General features: G+C 37.0%; 2 protein-coding genes across 2 annotated transcripts; both read right to left on the minus strand.

Moving 5' to 3' along the window:
- Positions 1-1,595: 1,595 nt before the first annotated feature.
- Positions 1,596-9,986, minus strand: LOC107555370 (cilia- and flagella-associated protein 52). Its single transcript, XM_016238132.1, has 14 exons — positions 9,926-9,986; positions 9,608-9,807; positions 9,342-9,478; positions 9,027-9,155; positions 7,645-7,744; positions 7,376-7,492; positions 6,948-7,048; positions 6,651-6,821; positions 6,371-6,519; positions 4,824-4,969; positions 4,157-4,308; positions 3,843-3,945; positions 2,343-2,454; positions 1,596-2,004 (listed from the first exon to the last, which is right to left on the minus strand). The coding sequence occupies exons 1-14, from the start codon at positions 9,984-9,986 to the stop codon at positions 1,820-1,822; spliced, it is 1,863 nt and encodes a 620-aa protein (XP_016093618.1). The 3' UTR covers positions 1,596-1,819.
- A 5,759-nt stretch (positions 9,987-15,745) lies between these two features.
- On the minus strand, positions 15,746-18,435 carry LOC107555367 (TBC1 domain family member 24-like). Its single transcript, XM_016238130.1, has 3 exons — positions 17,441-18,435; positions 17,208-17,329; positions 15,746-15,918 (listed from the first exon to the last, which is right to left on the minus strand). The coding sequence occupies exons 1-3, from the start codon at positions 18,433-18,435 to the stop codon at positions 15,746-15,748; spliced, it is 1,290 nt and encodes a 429-aa protein (XP_016093616.1).
- Between the last annotated feature and the right edge of the window lie 97 nt (positions 18,436-18,532).

The following is an 18,532-nucleotide window of genomic DNA, read 5'->3' on the forward strand; positions in this document are numbered from 1 at the left end:
AATTTTGCATTAATATTTCTGTTTTGTGCAATATGATTTTAAATGTGTTTAAAGTTTTGATTCATGCTTATTTTTTTAAATGCGTTATTCAATTTTTTATTTACACTTATTATTTTTTGATCCGAGACCATTGTTTGCTATTCTGAAAACTTTGCTTTCATTTTTAGATTTTGTGCAACATAATTTTACTTGGGTTCTTAAATTTTGGGGCCACACTTGTTATTTTTTTTATCCGTGACTGCAATACATTTGGCGGGAATCTGATCCCATAAATTCACAATTAACACACATGAACGTGATGAAATGCAATATGTAGTTCCTGTCACTAATACAAATCTACCAAGACCGAAATATGTTTATTAATCAGGTTATTATGATTAACTTCATTAATATGAGAATATTTAATTAATTAATATGTGTGTGTAAATGTAGATGTTGCTAAATATTCTGAGGATCATTCTTTTCATTTACTCATTAAAAATAAAATAAAAAAACATCCCTGCGCATGTAAATCATTGAATTTCAACCAGGGTCCGGTTCCCCTTATGCGGTCTGAAGAACTTGAAATGATTTAAACACTAACCAGCATTTAAATAAGCCAAAACAAATACAAATCAAGATGTTTATTATTTTAATTAACCTTTTCAGCAACTTTTTACTTCCCGTTGTCTTGAAAAAGCCTAATTTTAAAAATGTGATTTCTAGACCTTGAAAAGTCTATTCTTTTTTTTTTTTTTTATTAATAAATCCCTTAATTCTAAAAGTACAGTTTTCTAGTTATGCCAAGCTCTAAAATATTTTATCTGGTAGAAATTGTGAGTAAAATAATAGTAGTAGTAGTAGTAGTATTTATTTGTTTGTTTATTTCCTGTAAATCACAATAACTGGAAAAGTCATGGGGCCTTCCAATGTTGTAGTGGACAATGGGGGGCCTTGGAGGGCTAGTGTAGGCGTAGATTACGATACATATTAGAGGTTCATAAACAATTATGCCACAGTTGTGCTCTGTCTTTTTGCAAAGCATTAGGAGCCCCCTACTGTTTCCTTGTGTGCTTCCTTTTAAAAGTTTGTCCACGATTCATTTTCATGTCTAGAATCATATTCATGTATTTTTATAACTGTAGACCCATTTTGCACCCATTTAACAAGGAAGAATGAGACCAGATAAAGAATAAAGAGTAAACGCAGCACAAAAGTTTCACCGTTTCTTGTTTTATCAGACACCCTGTACAGGTTTATCCTCTAATATGTATCTGTTGTTTTTTTTAATTACACATCTTACCTTCAAGACAGATAGATACAGTTTATATGACTACCGAGCTGAATTTTGATTGGATAGCCTACTGACTTTATTTTATGTCTTTATATCAGCAACAACAAGGTCATCAGATCTGTGTCATCTGTGGTGTGAGAAATACAAAAAAAATCAGCACAGCAACCCTTTTTTTTTTTTTAATGTATGTGGCCGAATATCCTTACTGTTAGGGGTTAAGAGATATTCATTATTGAGGCTGTTCCTCGGAGGTGAGAGGAAATTTGGGACAGGCAGATGCTGTACTTTTCCAAACCTCCCCCACCAGCTCTCTGGAGATTCTCAGGTGATATATTAGCTGACAGTGCAGTTCACAATAGTCCTCCGAAACTGGGGCTCTATGCTGCTTTATTTAAATGAAATGACTGGAATTGGACTGTTTAATGGTACCTTTAAATCTCGCAAGAATTCATAACCTAATTTGCAATACAATTATTTGCAAGAAGAAGGAATGCAATGTAAGTGTATATCTGAACTACTATCATATCTGAACTGCATTAGATATTCTTATTCACTCTTTAGGGTTTGTGGATATCTCCACCTTAGGATGGCTCCATCAGCACTGGTGCTGACAATGCATCTGCTGTTGGGACAGATCCTCACATTTGTGATGCTTCCACTGTGCCCGACGCCAACATGGGTCACTTCACCATCAGAATAGTGCCAAAGCTTCAGTAATTTGTCATCTCCACCTGAAAGAAAGATTTGATGTTTAGCATTATAACTGTAGAAAGCGACATGGACATGCACTAAAAACTGTAATGTTAGATTAGCACCTCATCAACTCAAACTGTGAAACTCATTTAAAAATAACTGCTGGGATCAGTTTGAATTCTGCAAGTGTTTATTTAGACCTGGTGAGCAGACATTTATCCATCTGTTTTGCAAATTATGCTTTTCGGCACCATAATAAATACTTCTGTTTATATTGTTTATTGTGCCACCTGTTGTTATCGTTACATCCGCCATATGACAGAAGAATGACTCAGTGAAATAACTCCATATGTGAAAAGATACTGAAGGTACCTACCAGTCACGAAATATTTTCCGTCCTCAGAAATGTGCATGCCATTTATAGCTCCAGACAAGGAGCCCTCGAGTTCTCTGATTGCAGAACCATCATACACCTCCCAGTAGCCAATCTGTTCAATGGTAAAGATTGCATTTCAAATGTCCTACTCTGGTCTAGATCCCAATAATGGTTTTAATGGTGAATAAATGAATGAAAACTAAACATACAATTAAAAAAGATGGATGGCAAATCTGATAGAGGTGAAGAGGTAAAATAGCAACAATTTTTATAATGAAAAAAAAACAAAGAGAATATAATTTCTCAGCATTGCAATCATTGTATCAAAGAGCTAATGTAATTGCAATAGAAATATGATGTAATTTGTTATAGAACAACATAAGAAAAAAGAAATGGTTCTAATCCTTCAGTTGTTCTTTGTCAAGGGCTATTGCATCTCAACCTGTATACAAGAGATATTACATAAATCTAATTTCTGTAGGCCACTGATTGCATTTCAGCAGTAATGGAGATGTTCACTGTTGTGGCATGGCTTTCCTTTTTTGATAACTGGATTATTCACTTAAAAAAAAAAAGAAATTATTTAATTCTGAATGCTTCTTCTCATTCATTAAAATATACTGTCAGAATGTATTAAACCTCATACTTATGATCCTGTGCTGAAAACAAATAAAAAAATAAGAGAAAAAAAGAATGATGATTTATGATACAATAATTCGATCAATTTTTACAAGGTATGAGCACTGTTGGGAACTGCAGACAGAGCAGGTCTGGTACGCCTCATTGAGATCTGTCCCAGCAGGCTTTGCGCCAGCACTGGGCATCCGGCATGACCCCAGCATTGTGTCCTTTCAAGTACTGTACCTTCTGTGCTGAATTTGGCTGCTTTTCCTGGACATCAATGGACTCGCATTTATGTTTGTTTGGCTACAGTCTGGAGTCTTATTAATTACTGCTATTAGATGGTAAATTTAAACCAAACCGTTTTGTTCTTTGTCCAACTGCAGCAAATCCTTAATCAAAAGGTTACGCACTTTCCTTTTATACCATTGTTGACAATAAACTGTGCTACTTTCCAAAAATATAAGGTCTTAAAATAAAACAGAACAACACCATGCTCTAAATTCTTTACTCTTTTTGAAAAATATGAATGTTTCTAAAGCACTAAGGCCGGGTCTCATTTTTTCTTATATTTCTGTGTGATGGCCGTACTGTATGTTTAATACACAGCCACACACACGTATGGTAATAAACTGCGGTCTTTAAATGGACACTGATGCTGTGCCCTAAGACTAGCAGATGGACTATTTGGCACAGAGTAGAATGAGCGGATCCTACTACATCCACAGGAGATTGGGAGAGCTTTCTGTCAGCTTGTTGTTGTGCACACAGTATCTATCTCTGTTTTTTCTTTCTGTCTGCTCTCTCACTTTTCTGGCCACATTTCTCTCAAACACATGCCAGTACAGTACATCAGTCTAGATCAGTCAAGTCTTGTACCTTTCTGTCAGTGCCACTGGTGATGATCTGGAATTCCTCAGGGTGGTAACATACAACACTGAACAGGGTGTTGGACAAGACCATTTGATTCCTCACGAACCTCCTGGATGGGAAACGAGAAGAACACAGACAGATATGGGTAAAGGTTACATCAAACAGACTGCAAATCTGCACCCTGAATGCTTGGTTCATGAAAAGGTGGTTGATTGAACTTTTCAACAGGCTTGTGCACAGAGGAATAACTTGAGGGCAAGACCTTTCGCTCAGTATAGGTCTACATTAAATGTCTATTATTTGATGCTCTTCAAACTTACACCAGGTCCCAGATGATGCAAGCGCCATCAGAGCTGGCTGTCACACACTCCTTGTCGTTACTCTTGATCTTAATGCAGTTAACCGTGGCTTTGTGCTCCTTCATGGTCTCGATGAGACGATATGAGTCCTGGAATATCTCCCAGACTCTAACCTTTATTACAAAAGATGCCAAAGAATACATTTATTCTGCATTCTGCAAAAATCCAAAACATCCCTGCTTTTTACATGGCTACATGGCTCTGTATAATTTGATTCTGACTGGCCAGCTGTGCCATTCTGTGGACAAATATGGTTATATAATGAAAGTTAAACTGAGTATTTGACCAAGGTAACTAATTTCTTACATATGCTACTCTTCAGATATTTGGAGTCAGAAAGAATTTTTAAATGTTTTTAAAAGAAGTATTTTATGTTCACTAAAGCTGCATTTATTTAATCAAAAATACAGAAAAAAAACTAATACTGTGACATATTGTAACAATTTTAAATAACAATTTTCTATTATTTCTAATATAATTTGAATATATTTTAAAATGTAATTTATTTCTGTGACAGAAAAGCAGAATTGTCCATTACTCATAATGCACAGTAATGTACAGTGTTTATTTTAAAACTGGAGCACAGCTCATAAAAGTGAGTTTTTGATGTGTATCTGATGTGCTGTACCTGTCCTTCTCCCCCTCCACTGACAATCCTCTTGCAGTCATTGGTCGCTGCTATGGCAGTCACTCCCATACTGTGGGCATTATGAATGATCAGCTTCAGCTTCCCACTCTCTGGGGTGAACACGCGAATCTTTCCATCATTCCAAGCTGCAAACAAAGTTATCAATTAAAGCAAGCTGCAATAGAATTGTATTGAATTACAAATGTGATAAACAAGTTCATCAATTAACATGTTGGCGCATAATTTAAACATAAATTATTATTTAATTTTTTTTTACTTTGTACAATTAATTATAATGTACAAAGTAAAAAAATTAATTGACTTTGCAATCTGTATATTAAATAGACAAATAAATATAAAAAATAGCCTTTCATTTTGTACAATTATTTTTGTAATTATATATATATATATATATATATATATATATATATATAGTATATATACATACATATATATATATATATATATATACACACATACATTTTACATATTATATATTATTTACATATATATTTTAAAATAATAAAAGTCAAAGGGATAGTTCACCCAAAAATGAAAATTTGATGTTTATCTGCTTACCCCCAGGGCATCCAAGATGTAGGTGACTTTGTTTCTTCAGTAGAACACAAACGAAGATTTTTTAACACAAACCGTTGCAGTCTGTCAGTCTTATAATGGAGGTGGATGGGAATCACGGCTTTGAGAGTAAAAAAAACATAAACAAAACCAAATTAAACCCTGCGGCTCGTGACGATACATTGATGTGTAATGACACAAAACGATCGGTCTGTGCAAGAAACTGAACAGTATTTATATAGTTTTTTACCTCTGATTCACGCAATGTCCGAACTGTTCGAACTGTCCTGAGCGGCGGCACGTCCTCTTGAGCGCGTTCTCAACAGCAGGCGCGTGAGGCGTCTTCTTCTTCTTCTTGCTTCTACAATCTCAATTAGGAGTGTCAATGGTCCATTTGAGAGATAGGTGGCGGTAATGCACTTATAAGTTTGCGATCCATCGTAAAGCAAGAAGAAGAAGACGCCTCACACGCCTACTGTTGAGAACGCGCTCAGGAGGACGCGCTGTCAGGACAGTTCGAACAGTTCGGACATTGCGTGAATCAGAGGTAAAAAACGATATAAATACTATAATATCTTGCACAGATATAAAGTTTCTTGCAGAGACCGATCGTTTCGTGTCTTTAGACATCAATGTATCATCACAAGCCGCAGGGTTTAATTTGGTTTTGTTTGTGTATGTTTTTTTTTTACTCTCAAAGCCGTGATTCCCATTCACCTCCATTATAAGACTGACAGACTGCAACGGTTTGTGTTAAAAAAATTTTCGTTTGTGTTCTACTGAAGAAACAAAGTCACCTACATCTTGGATGCCCTGGGGGTAAGCAGATAAACATAAAATTTTCATTTTTGGGTGAACTATCCCTTTAAGTTAATATTAAATGATTGTTCCTCAAACCATTTCATAGAGTTCACATTTTACAGTAACATTTCTAATGCACAGATCAATAGATCATCCTGTATGAGACTCACCACTGAAGATGCTCCTGCCATCCTGCATAAAGCCCAGAGCGTTGCATGTTATGTTAGGCACCATGATACGCAGAAGCTCCTTGGAGGACTCAGTATGCCACACTCGTATATCATTCTGTGAACAGGTGGCAAACAGCTCTGACGTCCCACTGTTGAGAGTAAAAGAGAGTTGAAGGAAGAGGATTTGCACAAATATATGGAGAGTTGAGGCTTTTTTTCTTATGATTCCAATACAAAGCTTATGGCTCCCTCAAGTGTCAGAAGGGAGTATATAACTCACAATGGAAAGGCCACGTCCTTTACAGCACTGTTATGATTTGTTGCAATGAGTTCTGGTTTGAAGTCAATGTAGCCTAAACTGTAGATCTGTGCAGCTTCTGTCCCAACGTAGAACTGCTGCCCATCTCCACGCAGGGTCACTGATGTCACCCCTTCCTCCAACTGAACACTCCTGTTACAAATGATCAGTAAACCATAATTAGTGGTTGAATGGGATGAAGGAAGAAAGAAAGAATAAATAACAAAGGAGGAAAACAAAGAGCAAAAGAAGGAAGAGGAAACAAGGGTTGTTACATACTTAATGGTTTTGAAATTCCCTCCTGAGCACAAAGACAACATCCCATCTCCTGATCCAACTAAAATATCACCAGTCTTCAAGACTTTAAGAGTGTTCACTCCCTGCAACACCAAAAAAAGCACTCGAGACGTGAAATTACATTTTAAACAAAAGGTCTGTTAAAAAGTTTTGTTCAGACTTGTTGTTCAACTTGTTTTGACCGTCTCTGTTAACTCATGTTCTTTGGACAGTGTAGTGCAATAAATAGAGCTCAATTGTATGAAACATAAATGAGGCAAAGAGAAATCATTAATTTTCTGTGCATCATTTTTAAGTCCATTCACATGTACCAGGGTGTTTTCTCAAAAATCATGTAAATGACATAAATACTACTTCAAGAAAATAAATTCTTAGCTGCTCACTATGTTAAACCACAGTTGGAGACTCACCTTGCTGAATTTTTGTTTAACAGGACCACAGCTGTTGAGCAACCTTGTCTTCAGGTTCACTTTCAGAATATCCCCACTAGTAGTTCCACAGTAGAAAAAATTATCATCGTTAGGGATCTGCAAGGCAGGGAAAACATTTACGTTTATTTATGTTCTACAGTATATAGCAGTTTTAGACATAAAAATACTCTGAAATCCATCGAAGGTATGAGCAGGTTAAAAAAAAAATTTAAGAACCAGAACCGGCAGTATCAGTGCTTCTTACTCACCTCCAGGCATTTGACAATTCTCTTGAGCTGTCCAGTCTGGCATTCTGTGGGCCGGATCTTTCTGTTGGGCAAATCAAGCTCCCATACACGCAGAGTTCCACTTAAAAAACAAAAAACACAGTAAATTAACATTTGCAGAAAGTGATAAGCACTTTCATAAGCACTGTCAACCTCCTGAAGTTTGCAGACGACACCACACTCATCGGCCTCATACAGGACGGTGACGAGTCTGCTTACAGTCAGGAGGTTAAAGAGCTGGCTGTCTGGTGCAGTCTCAACAATCTGGAGCTCAACACGCTCAAAACTGTGGAGATGATCGTGGACTTCAGGAGAATCCCTCCTGCACTCAGCTACCAAATCAGACATCAAGAGACTACAACGGACAGTCAGGACTGCTGAGAGGATTACCGGTGCCCCTCTGCCTAGCCTCCAAGATCTTTACATCTCCAGAGTGAGGAAAAGGGCTAAAAAAATCACCTTGGACCCCTCACACCCAGCCCACTCTCTCTTCCAACTGTTGCCTTCTGGTCAGCGCTACAGAGCACTGACCACCAGAACAGTCAGGCACAAGAACAGTTTCTTCCCACAGGCTATATTCAGCCTGAACAATTAATCTTTCATAATTATACATTGTCCATCACAACTAACATATTTATATTTATATTAAACTGCACACTTTGTAAATAGCATATCTGCACACTAATAAACATATCTGTACATTTATCTAAACAATTACATTTTTTCCTATACTTCTATTTCTGTATATAGTACGTTATTTAATTTTTAATTTTTATTATATCAGTGTTATATTACATCCCTACTGTGTTATTCCTATGTATGTCTGCACTATGTTTGTACTTTCTTCTGCACTGGAAGCTCCTGTCGTCAAGTCAAATTCCTTGTGTGTGTAAGCATACTTGGTAATAAAGCTCTTCTGATTCTGATTCTGATTTATTTGAAAGAAACTACACACACACACACACATATATATATATATATATATACAGTATATATATATATATATATATCATATTTTTCAGTATATTTTCAAACATTATTATTATTATTATTTATTATAATATAATAATAACTGAGCACCAAATCGGATTATTAGAATGATTTCTGAAGGATCATCACAGGAATAAATGACTTATTTTGAAATATATTAAAGTAGGAAATCTGGATTTTAACTGTAATATAATAATATTTTACAATATTGCCGTTTCTGTTGTATTTTCTATCAAATGAAAGCAACATAATAGACCTTATATTTTTTGTATTTAATGTGAGATTAAATGTGAATCATTATACTATGAAAGTTTTGTTTTAGATCAAAATGGAAACGTTTCTTGCATGAATAACTACCATAAAATTGGACTTACTTTCCAGCAGAGACAAAGATTTCATCGTTCAGGTTGGTGTACTCGATGGTGAGGCAGTGACCAGCACTCTGTGCTGAAGCAGGACTGCCACATATAGCCTCCTTACTCTCGATGTTCCACACTACAATGCTAAAACCATCAAGTAAACATGCTGAGAAAAACATTCTCATTGTACAGTTAGATTAAACTGTAATATAGGTAATAAGGTAATACAGACACATATATTGTTTAATTAAACACTGCTAAGAGACTAGAGCTAAGAAACATCAAAATATGGGAAATATTAATTCTAGATCACTGCAGTAAGATTTTTACCTGGCATCATCCTGTCCACCCAAAGATACCAGATACTTATCATTTGGGGAGAAGCTGAGATCTTCAACCCTAGCTTTATGAAGCACAAGACGGCCATAAATCTCCTTCTTCTCATAGTCCCAGATAATAATATCAGCCTGTAGTGAGAAATGGCCATCTCATTTGAAGAAAGCTATAGAACGGAGTATTAAGGGAGCACTGTATCTCTGTGATGTTATTAAGCAATGTGTAAATAGCGTTTTTCCTCTTGTATTGCACCAGCTCACCTTAAAGCCCATGAACGTGACCTGTCCAGATGCAATATAGCGTCCACTTTTGGACACAGAAATGCAAGAGACGTTGTTCGTGTGGCCATGGAGGAAAGTTTGTTTCCCACTTCTCTGACTCTTAATAATAACAGTGCAGCCAAGAGGATAAATGAGATGTTCTTTGTCTGGATGCACTTTGAGTCCAGAAAACACATGACCTGTATAAAACCATGTAACGTTTTATGTTGTGGTACCGCTTAATTACATCCATTTTAGCAAATGCCATGTATTATAGATCAAACTATCAAACGTGATAAGGTTCACAGTTTATCTTACCATTAAAACCAATAACAGCCTCTAATGCGATCTGAGGGACTTCTTGCGCGTCTTCTGCCATTGCGATACAACTTTAAGCTTCAGAGTAAACGAGTCGAAAAGGCTGCAGGCTACTGGAACCAAACACACGTATCCAGGCAACAGTACGCTGCGTGCGTTTAGACTCGTTGCTTAGTAGCGAAGGAGAGTTGATGCCACTGAATCGGTTCATTTGAACTGTTCAAAAAAAAAGAACCTACACCCAATTACTTGTACAGAAGTCTTGAATTAATATTGCGTTTTTGTTTTGGTTATTAATTGAGAAGTCGAATTCAATTGAGCGTTTTGGCTCTGTAAGTTTTCAACTGTAAATGTCTCCCCAGAAGTTCTTGTAGTTACAGCTAATATTTTCTTTTTTTTTTTTTGTATATTATATTTATTGTGGTATTTTTCAATTTTCAGACACATAAAAAGTACAATCACAAGACAGGACAAAACACAACTACACAAACAAGAAGGAAAAAAAATAAAAATAAAAAAAACTAAACTAAATTCAGTTTAGCAGATAACCACATCACCAAGTAAAGGCAAAGGGGTTCAAAACAACTTTCTGCACAATATGACATCATAGACAAGGTGAAATAATATTGTAATAATAACAATTATAAAATAATAACAATAATAATAATAGGTAACAACCTAGGCCTTTTTACCTCACAAGGGCATTACTTAAGGAATATGACCATAGTAACAGAGAGCGAATAGATTTGCAACGGTGTCAACATTGTCGCTAGTTTTGACAAATAATTAAGGAAAAGAAAAAGTCAAATATTGAAATGAAATTTAGAGAGAAAAAAATCTGAACATATTAAGATTGATACGGAAATGAAAGAAAATAGCAATTACAAGAAAAGAAAAGAAAATTTCAAATAGTATCGCCGTTATTAAAAGTTTTTAACAGGTGATTGAAAAGAGGCCTCCAGGAAGCATCAAACTGATCTATATTTCGTTACAGCTAATATTTTCGATGCTACACCAAAGACGTGTCATTCCTATTGTTTTGAATTACGCATGGGCGGATCGATCCGCACTTTAGATACTGATGTTTTATTGAAAGGATCGATCCTCACATAAAAATATCGATTCTAAAGTGCATTTTTAACCATCAATTTTATTTATTTATCAAGAAATTCGGTGCATAAAATAATCTTCTAAGTGGAAAAATAGACTATATTAGCGAATAATTGTGTTGGATAGAACCATTTCTCCTGCTCATCTGAACACACGCAAATGCTGAAAGACAGAAGCAACCAATCACAGACAGCGTTCGCTGCTGACGCATGGCTCACAGTGCTTGTTTAAATAGGGCTGCGTTTCCCAAAAGCATCAGAAGCATAAGTAGATCTCAATAAACCATTGCCACATTATTAGATTACATTACATAACATTGTTGCTATATATAAAATTCATTCTGAAGAATGCATCACGGTTTCCACACTGAAGACTGGGTAATGATGCTGAAAAATCAGCTTTGCTCGGAGATGCATTTTAAATTACATTTTAAAATATATTAAAATAGAAAATAGTTATTTTTTTATTGTTATATTTTACAATATTTTTTGTTCAAATAAGTGAAGCCTTGGTGAGCATGAGACTTAAAAAAAAAGATATTACAAAATCTTACTGACCCCAAACTTTTGTGTACATGTAATACTTATGTTAAATTGGCTAGTTTATGCAAGTACATTTATTTAAACTGGTTGTTAAAAGTTCAGATGGATTGTGTTATGTTCTGTAATCGCTGTTAATAAATCTGTCAGAAAAAAATATGCTAAAGTTTCACCTTTAGGGGTACAACAGCCTGGCAGCCTTTACTAACCATGGTTTTATTACAGTAACCACAGTATTTGTAGTAAAACTGCAGTAACCACAAATTTACCATGGTAATAATAATAATAATAATAATACATTTGAGTATTTATGTAACACCATGTTTATTTTTCATGAGGTATCCTCAAAGGTGCACCTTGTAACTTATCTACCCTTAAAGCATGCATACTTGTATGGTACTAATATGCTCCCCTTTAGGGCTATAGTTGTACCTGCCCCAGTAAAGGGCTAAAATACAATTATAGTATATTTTATTTCTGACAGTGTAAATAAAAAAGTTATGAAATGTTAAAAAACATGGCTTTAAAATCTAATATTAAGTGAGTATAATTACTGATTATATTCTTTTAATAATTTAAAAGATCAGTTTAGTTTGGAGGTATCGGTATCGGTATCGACTATACTGAGCTTGAAAATATGGGTATCGGATCGAAAATAAAATAATATTGCCTAATAATATATCCCTATTTTGAATGGGGGAAAATGCAAAGCTTAATATGGTTGCTCAATTGCAGGAAACCCCGCCTTCTGAGTAAAAGAGCCAATCGCTAATCAGTAAAGTTATCACGTCACTGCAGCTGCCGTTAGAAGTCCCGGTTACTATAGAAACACCCTGCGTTCCATTCGGAAGGGCTCATCCCTATGCCCTAATCCCTTCAAAGGGTTTACCCTCCAGAGTGAGAGCTTCGAAGGGTTGAAGGGTGTAGGGGACCAAACAACTGTTTCTTGAAGTGCCCTTCTGCGTCATCATCACGAGCCCGAAGTGTCCATCAGTTGTACCCTTCGAAATCCTTCATTCCGAAGGGCCCTTTGAAGTGGCCAGTTTTGAGCACTTCGGTTTGGAAAGACTACACTTCAATATGGCAGCCATGATTGTTTTCACTCCGAAGTGCTCTTCGGAGGGCGATATATCCAGTTAGGAATGCACCGATAGTCAGAGTTCTGAGATGCGCACTTAGGACTGCGCATGCGCACTTGCTGAGCCTGAATAATAAGCTTTTTATAATGCTATTTGAGCAAAAGAAACCACATTTATGGCACAGTTGTTGTCAGATTTCAAATATGAAATTTAATTGTAAGCTTAGTGAACAGTTTGGGAGAATTTGATGTTTCCCCATACAAAGAGATAGGAGCTGCACTTGCATGCCCGACAGGCGTTTCAAAGATGGCCGACGAGTGACATGACTTTGGCTATACATTTATTATCCTTATGCACTGTTTTTGAGGGGATAGCCTTGTCCCTTTTACGGAACGAAAATATATGGGAATATACTGCAAAATATATTGCAATATATTGCATAATACATTTCCATATATTGAAAACTAGTGCTTATATTTTTCAATATACAGAAATATATGCATTGACAATATATGGATATATATTGCATGAGTAAATATATGTTCAATATACAGGTGCATCTCAAAAAATTTGAATATCGTGAAAAAGTTCTTTTTTTTTTAAACTTATTTAAAAAAGTGAAACATATATTCTAGATTCATTACATGTAAAGTAAAACATTTCAAATGTTTGTTTTTTTTTTTGTTTGAATTTTGATGATTAGAGCTTACAGCTCATGAAAGTCAAAAATCCAGTATCTCAAAATATTAGAATATTTCCTAAGATCAATCAAAAATATGGATTTGCGAAACAGAAAAGCTCAAGTTCTTTAAAGTATGTTCATTTATGCACTCAATATTTGGCCGAGGCTCCTTAATTCCAGCATCAGTGAGGTGTGGCATGGAAGCGATCAGTCGTGCTAAAGTCCTGCTGGAAAAGGAAATCAGCATCTCCATAAAGCTTGTCAGCAGATGGAAGCATAAAGTGCTCCAAAATCTCCTGGTAGACGGCTGCATTGACTTTGGACTTGATGAAACACAATGGACCAACACCAGCAGACATCACATCACCCCAAATCATAGGCGGAAATCCCGTGGGGGTCGGGGGGGACAGGACCCCCCATCTGAGGGTTGTCCCCCCTAAAAATATGATTAAAAACCATGCTGTGCATTGTAAATAACAATGTTTTATACTTTAAAGTCACCATGAAATCGTAATCTTTAATCAAAAACTTTAACCTCCCCTCCCCCTCAAAACGACTCATCTTCTCTTCCGGTCACGAGCTATGGCGCAAGGGCGGAGCTAGTGACGTGAGCGGTAAACGCTGGGATAAACGACAGGGGGAAAAGCTGAAGCTGATGCTTCACTTTATAGCACTGACACCACTCATGAGGGAGTACGTTACCCCTAAACATTGAAAAGATATTAGGATATTACGGCAACATTACTCTTAGGACATCGCAAACTAATTTTTTTCATGAATATGATTTAACCTGATGGAGGACGCGCTGAGTCATTCAGGTAGTCTCTCTCTCTCTCTCTCTCTCTCTCTCTCTTTCTCTTTCTCTCTCTCTCGCGTGCACGCGTGCTGTTTAGGCATGTTTTGTGCCCTTGATCGTCATCCTTAATAAATAAAACAATTATTCATGCTTGGGTGCTGGCTGTGAATCCAGTGGAGAGAAATCCCCCACCACTAACTGCAAACTGGCATTCAGGTCTGCCTCCATTTTGTTAGCAACGCCCCAAATTCCAACGATCCAATCAATTCCCGAAGGACGAAATCACGTCCCGCCCTCTCAGTTCAGATGCCGTTTCACTCGGATATATGTCACAGTAGAGAAGAAAAGACAATCGCAACTTCCATTTCATGCCGACTTTAATCAATTGTAAGTAGTAAAACAACACAAACGGGGCAAAAATTCGTTTTAAAGGGATCACATGATGCGATTTCAATTTTTCCTTTCTCTTTGGACTGTTACAAGATCTTGGTGCATAAAGAAGATATGTAAAGTTACAAAGACTAAAGTCTCAAATCCAAAGAGATATTCTTTATAAAAGTTAAGAGTCAACCACGCCTACCTAAAACGGCTCATTCTAACACGCCCCCACATGTCTACGATGTGGGAAGGTTTGCATAATGATCGCCCAAATCTGCCCAAATGTTCACGCAAAGAAAGAAGGCGTAACTTTTATCCTCGCTGTAGTATTGTTGTTGCCGCCGCCGCCATGTCGTGAAGGCGCTGTGTGTTTCGTTGTGAAAGCGAAACTACTTTGTTTGCCCTTCCGAAAGAGGACGATATCTGCTTCGTCATGCCTGGAGCTGATCCGTGCTGGTCGCTGAGGAAAAACATCAACTTCGCACTGTGGATCGCCGGATCGGCTTTCACCGTGGAAGAAGCGGATAAGTCATTATAATCTGTAATTATGTCCCCACTGGATGCAACAAATGCCTCGATTTTAAAGGATTTGAATGTTTTTGTCTCGTCGCTCTGGCCGGGACAAGGCATCACAGTATGGCAAGGGGCGTAACATTTCCGTCACACGCTTGAGGTATTCGGCCAATCACAACGCACTGGAAAGCTGGCCAATCAGAGCACACCTCGCTTTTCAGACCGATGAGCTTTGTAAAAATCGACGTAGTTCAGAAAGGCGGAGCATAGAGGAGAAACAATAATGTACAGTATGTGGAAAATAATGTGTTTTTTTAACCTTAAACCACATAAACACATTTCATTACACCAAATACACAAAATAATGTTCTTTTTAGCAACATCATATGACCACTTTAATACTTTGCAACTTCTATTCAAAAGGTTTTACACACTTTAGTTATTCCAGAAATACAGTGAACAACAGGACCACAATATTAAAATAATTTAGCAAGTCATATAATAAAACAAGTATTTAAAATGTAAATAAATAATATTGTGGATATTTGAATCTTAAATTTACATTTTTTACTGTTCATAAAGCAATAGCACAACAATGTACATGTAGTCCTACACTGCAATCAAAAAATAGTTTTAATGGCCTTAGATTTGTCTCAAAGCATGATGACATTTGGCAGTGTGAACTTTGATGTGTGGGCAAGCAACATATATTCTCTACAGTCTTCACTGTGATAGCAGTGGTGGAACAGACAAAGAGTGCTGGATACCCCACACCTCTAGTGACTGGATCTTGAAGCATCCCTTGCAGAGAGGTGGACTCTCAAACGTATCACAGTGTTCAGAAGATCCAGCTGTCAGATCTGCCTGCAGGTGCAGCGCGTGGCCATCATCACCACCTGCAGGATAGAGACCACACACTAAGAGCCGTAAGTAAAGCAGTGTATACACAACATTTATTAGAGGCTATTTTTCCCAGTAATGTTGACACATAGGCAGCGTAACAGCACGTTTGCAGGTGAAATGTGCATTCAGGGCATGCAAATATTAGCCTGAGAGGCTGTTACATTGTTTATAATAATAATAGGGGATAACTGAGTCTGAATTACATGCTGAAACCTTTCATGTCATTAAAGATAAAAAAACAGCTTACCAATAAAAAGTGTCTCATCATTTCCTGCCATGAATTTGAAGGTTGACAATGTGCAGAATGATGCAGACTCATATCTTTGGTTCTGAGAGGCTCCAGTGGGTCTGTCCACATGAGTGCTTAGCAGAGAACTAACTGAGAGAGTTTGTTTCTGATGAGAGGAATCACATTTGTCAGACATCCCAGAGATCTGCAGCACTGGACGCTGGAACCGTTCCATTCCTGGTCGTAGCTGAAAAGTTGATTTGATTAACTTATTCAAATCATATTCTTGTGCGTGCAATGCAACATGTAGTTTAAAGCACAATAAATCAATTGAATCAGATGACAAATGTAGACTTACTCACAGTGAAAACAAAACACTCTCCTGTGCCAAAGAACTTAAATCCCTTTTCATCACAATTCTTCTGAGCCCAATCAGAAGACAAGAAAGCCCCACAAATCTGTGTTGCCATGAGGCCAAGCAAAAGCAAATCAAAATTTAGCAAAATACTGTGTATTTATGTATTTTCTGTAAGATTAAAAAAAATGCATACATACCTCCTCATCTTCAGTTTTCAAGAGTAAAACAGTTGGATCATGCCCCTCAACTTTGGAATAAAACCTAGCAGGAAAATTATTATTTTTAAAGAAATTAATACTTTTGTTCAACCAGGATGCAAAGTGACAGTAAAGACTTTTAAATTGTTACAAAAAAAACTACTTCAAATAAATACTGTTATTTTCAACGTTATAGTTAGCAAAGAATCCTGAAAAGTATAATAATTTCCACCATAATTTTATTTACAGCACAACTGTTTTCATCTGTGCATCAAATTAGCATATTAGAATGATTTCTGAAGATCACTGACTAGTGTAATGGCTGCTGAAAAAATATTTCTAATAATAAGTATCATTACTATTATTTATATGTATGTTTACATATATTTTAACCATTTAAAGCTACATTTTCAAATTCTAAAGTTATTGTATTGATAGTATAATTCATGTAAATCATAATAACTTACGAGAAGAGACTTCTGCCATGAATATTTGTACTGAATAGCTGCACAGGACTGAACAGAGCAAATCGCTCTGGAATCCAGGCCCAGATCACCCTCATCTCTGTTTCAGTCACTACAGAGGATCTGAAGGCCCGAAAATCCATTGCTTGGTATGAGCTTGAAAAAAAAGAGACATTTGTTGTAGTTCTATTGTCAATGTCAAAAATACAGTTTTATATATAATAGGAATTACAGAGAACACAATAAACGACTTCACAAACCCCTCACCTCTTATTGTGGATGTCCTTATGAATTAGTGCATCCTTGTTGGCATTGAAGAGATAAGTCAGTTCTTTACGCGTGGGCAGCTGTATACTAAAAGCCCTCTGAAGCAGAGCGTCAATAGTACTGTGCCGTCCCACATTCTGCACAAAACTCTTCATGTCCTGTCTGAAGTCGTCGACGTGGGCCACTCGTGAAGACACACAGACCTTGTAAAAGCTGAGTAGAGCAAGAGCTACACGGTATAAAACTTTGTAACCCTCCATTAGATAGACATCCAGCACTCTGATAGCGTATGTGAAAGGCAGATCGGCAAAGATCCACATGATCCAGTCAGAGTAGAACTCAAACAGGTTCTGGTGAGAGCTGGCTATTAGCTTCCGGATTCCCCTGCAGTATTTATTGGCAAGGTCACCAAAGGTCATGCATAAGGCACGTGAAGTGAGGAAAGTCCGGTCAATGTAATGCTTTTTAGGGTCTGTGTAGGACACCAGGGAACAAATACTGTGGAAACACTGGGCTTCATCCTCACTGAAGTGCAAGAGAAGAGACACCAGAGCGGACAGAATAGGACAGAAGCTGACATCAGGAAAATGGTGGTTTATACAAATGAGAATTTTTTTCACTGAATTCAGACCTGCTTTATTTAAGCAGTATCTGGGAATTTCCCCATCCTCCATAAACTTTGGGAAAGGGTGTGTGCTTGTTTGCAGTTCCCCGAAAAGCTTCCTAACTATGCCATGGTAAGTGTCCAGATCAGCGGTGGTGGATGTGCTCTCGATGCTGTGGATGATGTGCTGGTAAGCCTTGGCTCTGAGAGTATGAGGCATGGACCAGAATCCTGTACGGCCCATTGCTTTGAGCTCATAATGATCACTTGAGAGGATCTTCCCATAACGGGTGGCAGCTTCTGGGTCGATCTTTTCCCAGTCTACATACTGACCGTATTTCATCCCCAAAGAAGAGCTTATCTCCCAGTTATCCACCTCAGAAATGGTCATCATGGGTACACCCTTTAAACTTCCTTTATTTCCTGTTAAAATGTTGAATTGCTCAAAAGTAAAAAAAACTGCAGCATGACTTGAATGACAATAATAT

Source organism: Sinocyclocheilus grahami, unplaced genomic scaffold (genome assembly GCF_001515645.1).
Source record: "Sinocyclocheilus grahami isolate Dianchi unplaced genomic scaffold, SAMN03320097.WGS_v1.1 scaffold533.1, whole genome shotgun sequence".
In the NCBI taxonomy this organism is placed as follows: Eukaryota; Metazoa; Chordata; class Actinopteri; order Cypriniformes; family Cyprinidae; genus Sinocyclocheilus; species Sinocyclocheilus grahami.

What these genes read in the sequence shown, in the direction of transcription:
- LOC107555370 (XM_016238132.1), bottom strand. Translation starts at nt 9,986, where the DNA reads ATGGCAGAAGACGCGCAAGAAGTCCCTCAGATCGCATTAGAGGCTGTT. An exon ending in TGGCAGGAGCATCTTCAGTG is followed by an intron (nt 4,970 to 6,370) that starts GTGAGTCTCATA and finishes CTTTGTTTGCAG; the next exon opens with CTTGGAATGATGGAAAGATT. An exon ending in CGGAAAATATTTCGTGACTG is followed by an intron (nt 2,005 to 2,342) that starts GTAGGTACCTTC and finishes TCTTTCTTTCAG; the next exon opens with GTGGAGATGACAAATTACTG.
- LOC107555367 (XM_016238130.1), bottom strand. Translation starts at nt 18,435, where the DNA reads ATGACCATTTCTGAGGTGGATAACTGGGAGATAAGCTCTTCTTTGGGG. An exon ending in AAGGACATCCACAATAAGAG is followed by an intron (nt 17,330 to 17,440) that starts GTGAGGGGTTTG and finishes TTTTTTTTCAAG; the next exon opens with CTCATACCAAGCAATGGATT. An exon ending in CAGTCCTGTGCAGCTATTCA is followed by an intron (nt 15,919 to 17,207) that starts GTACAAATATTC and finishes TCTATCCTGCAG; the next exon opens with GTGGTGATGATGGCCACGCG.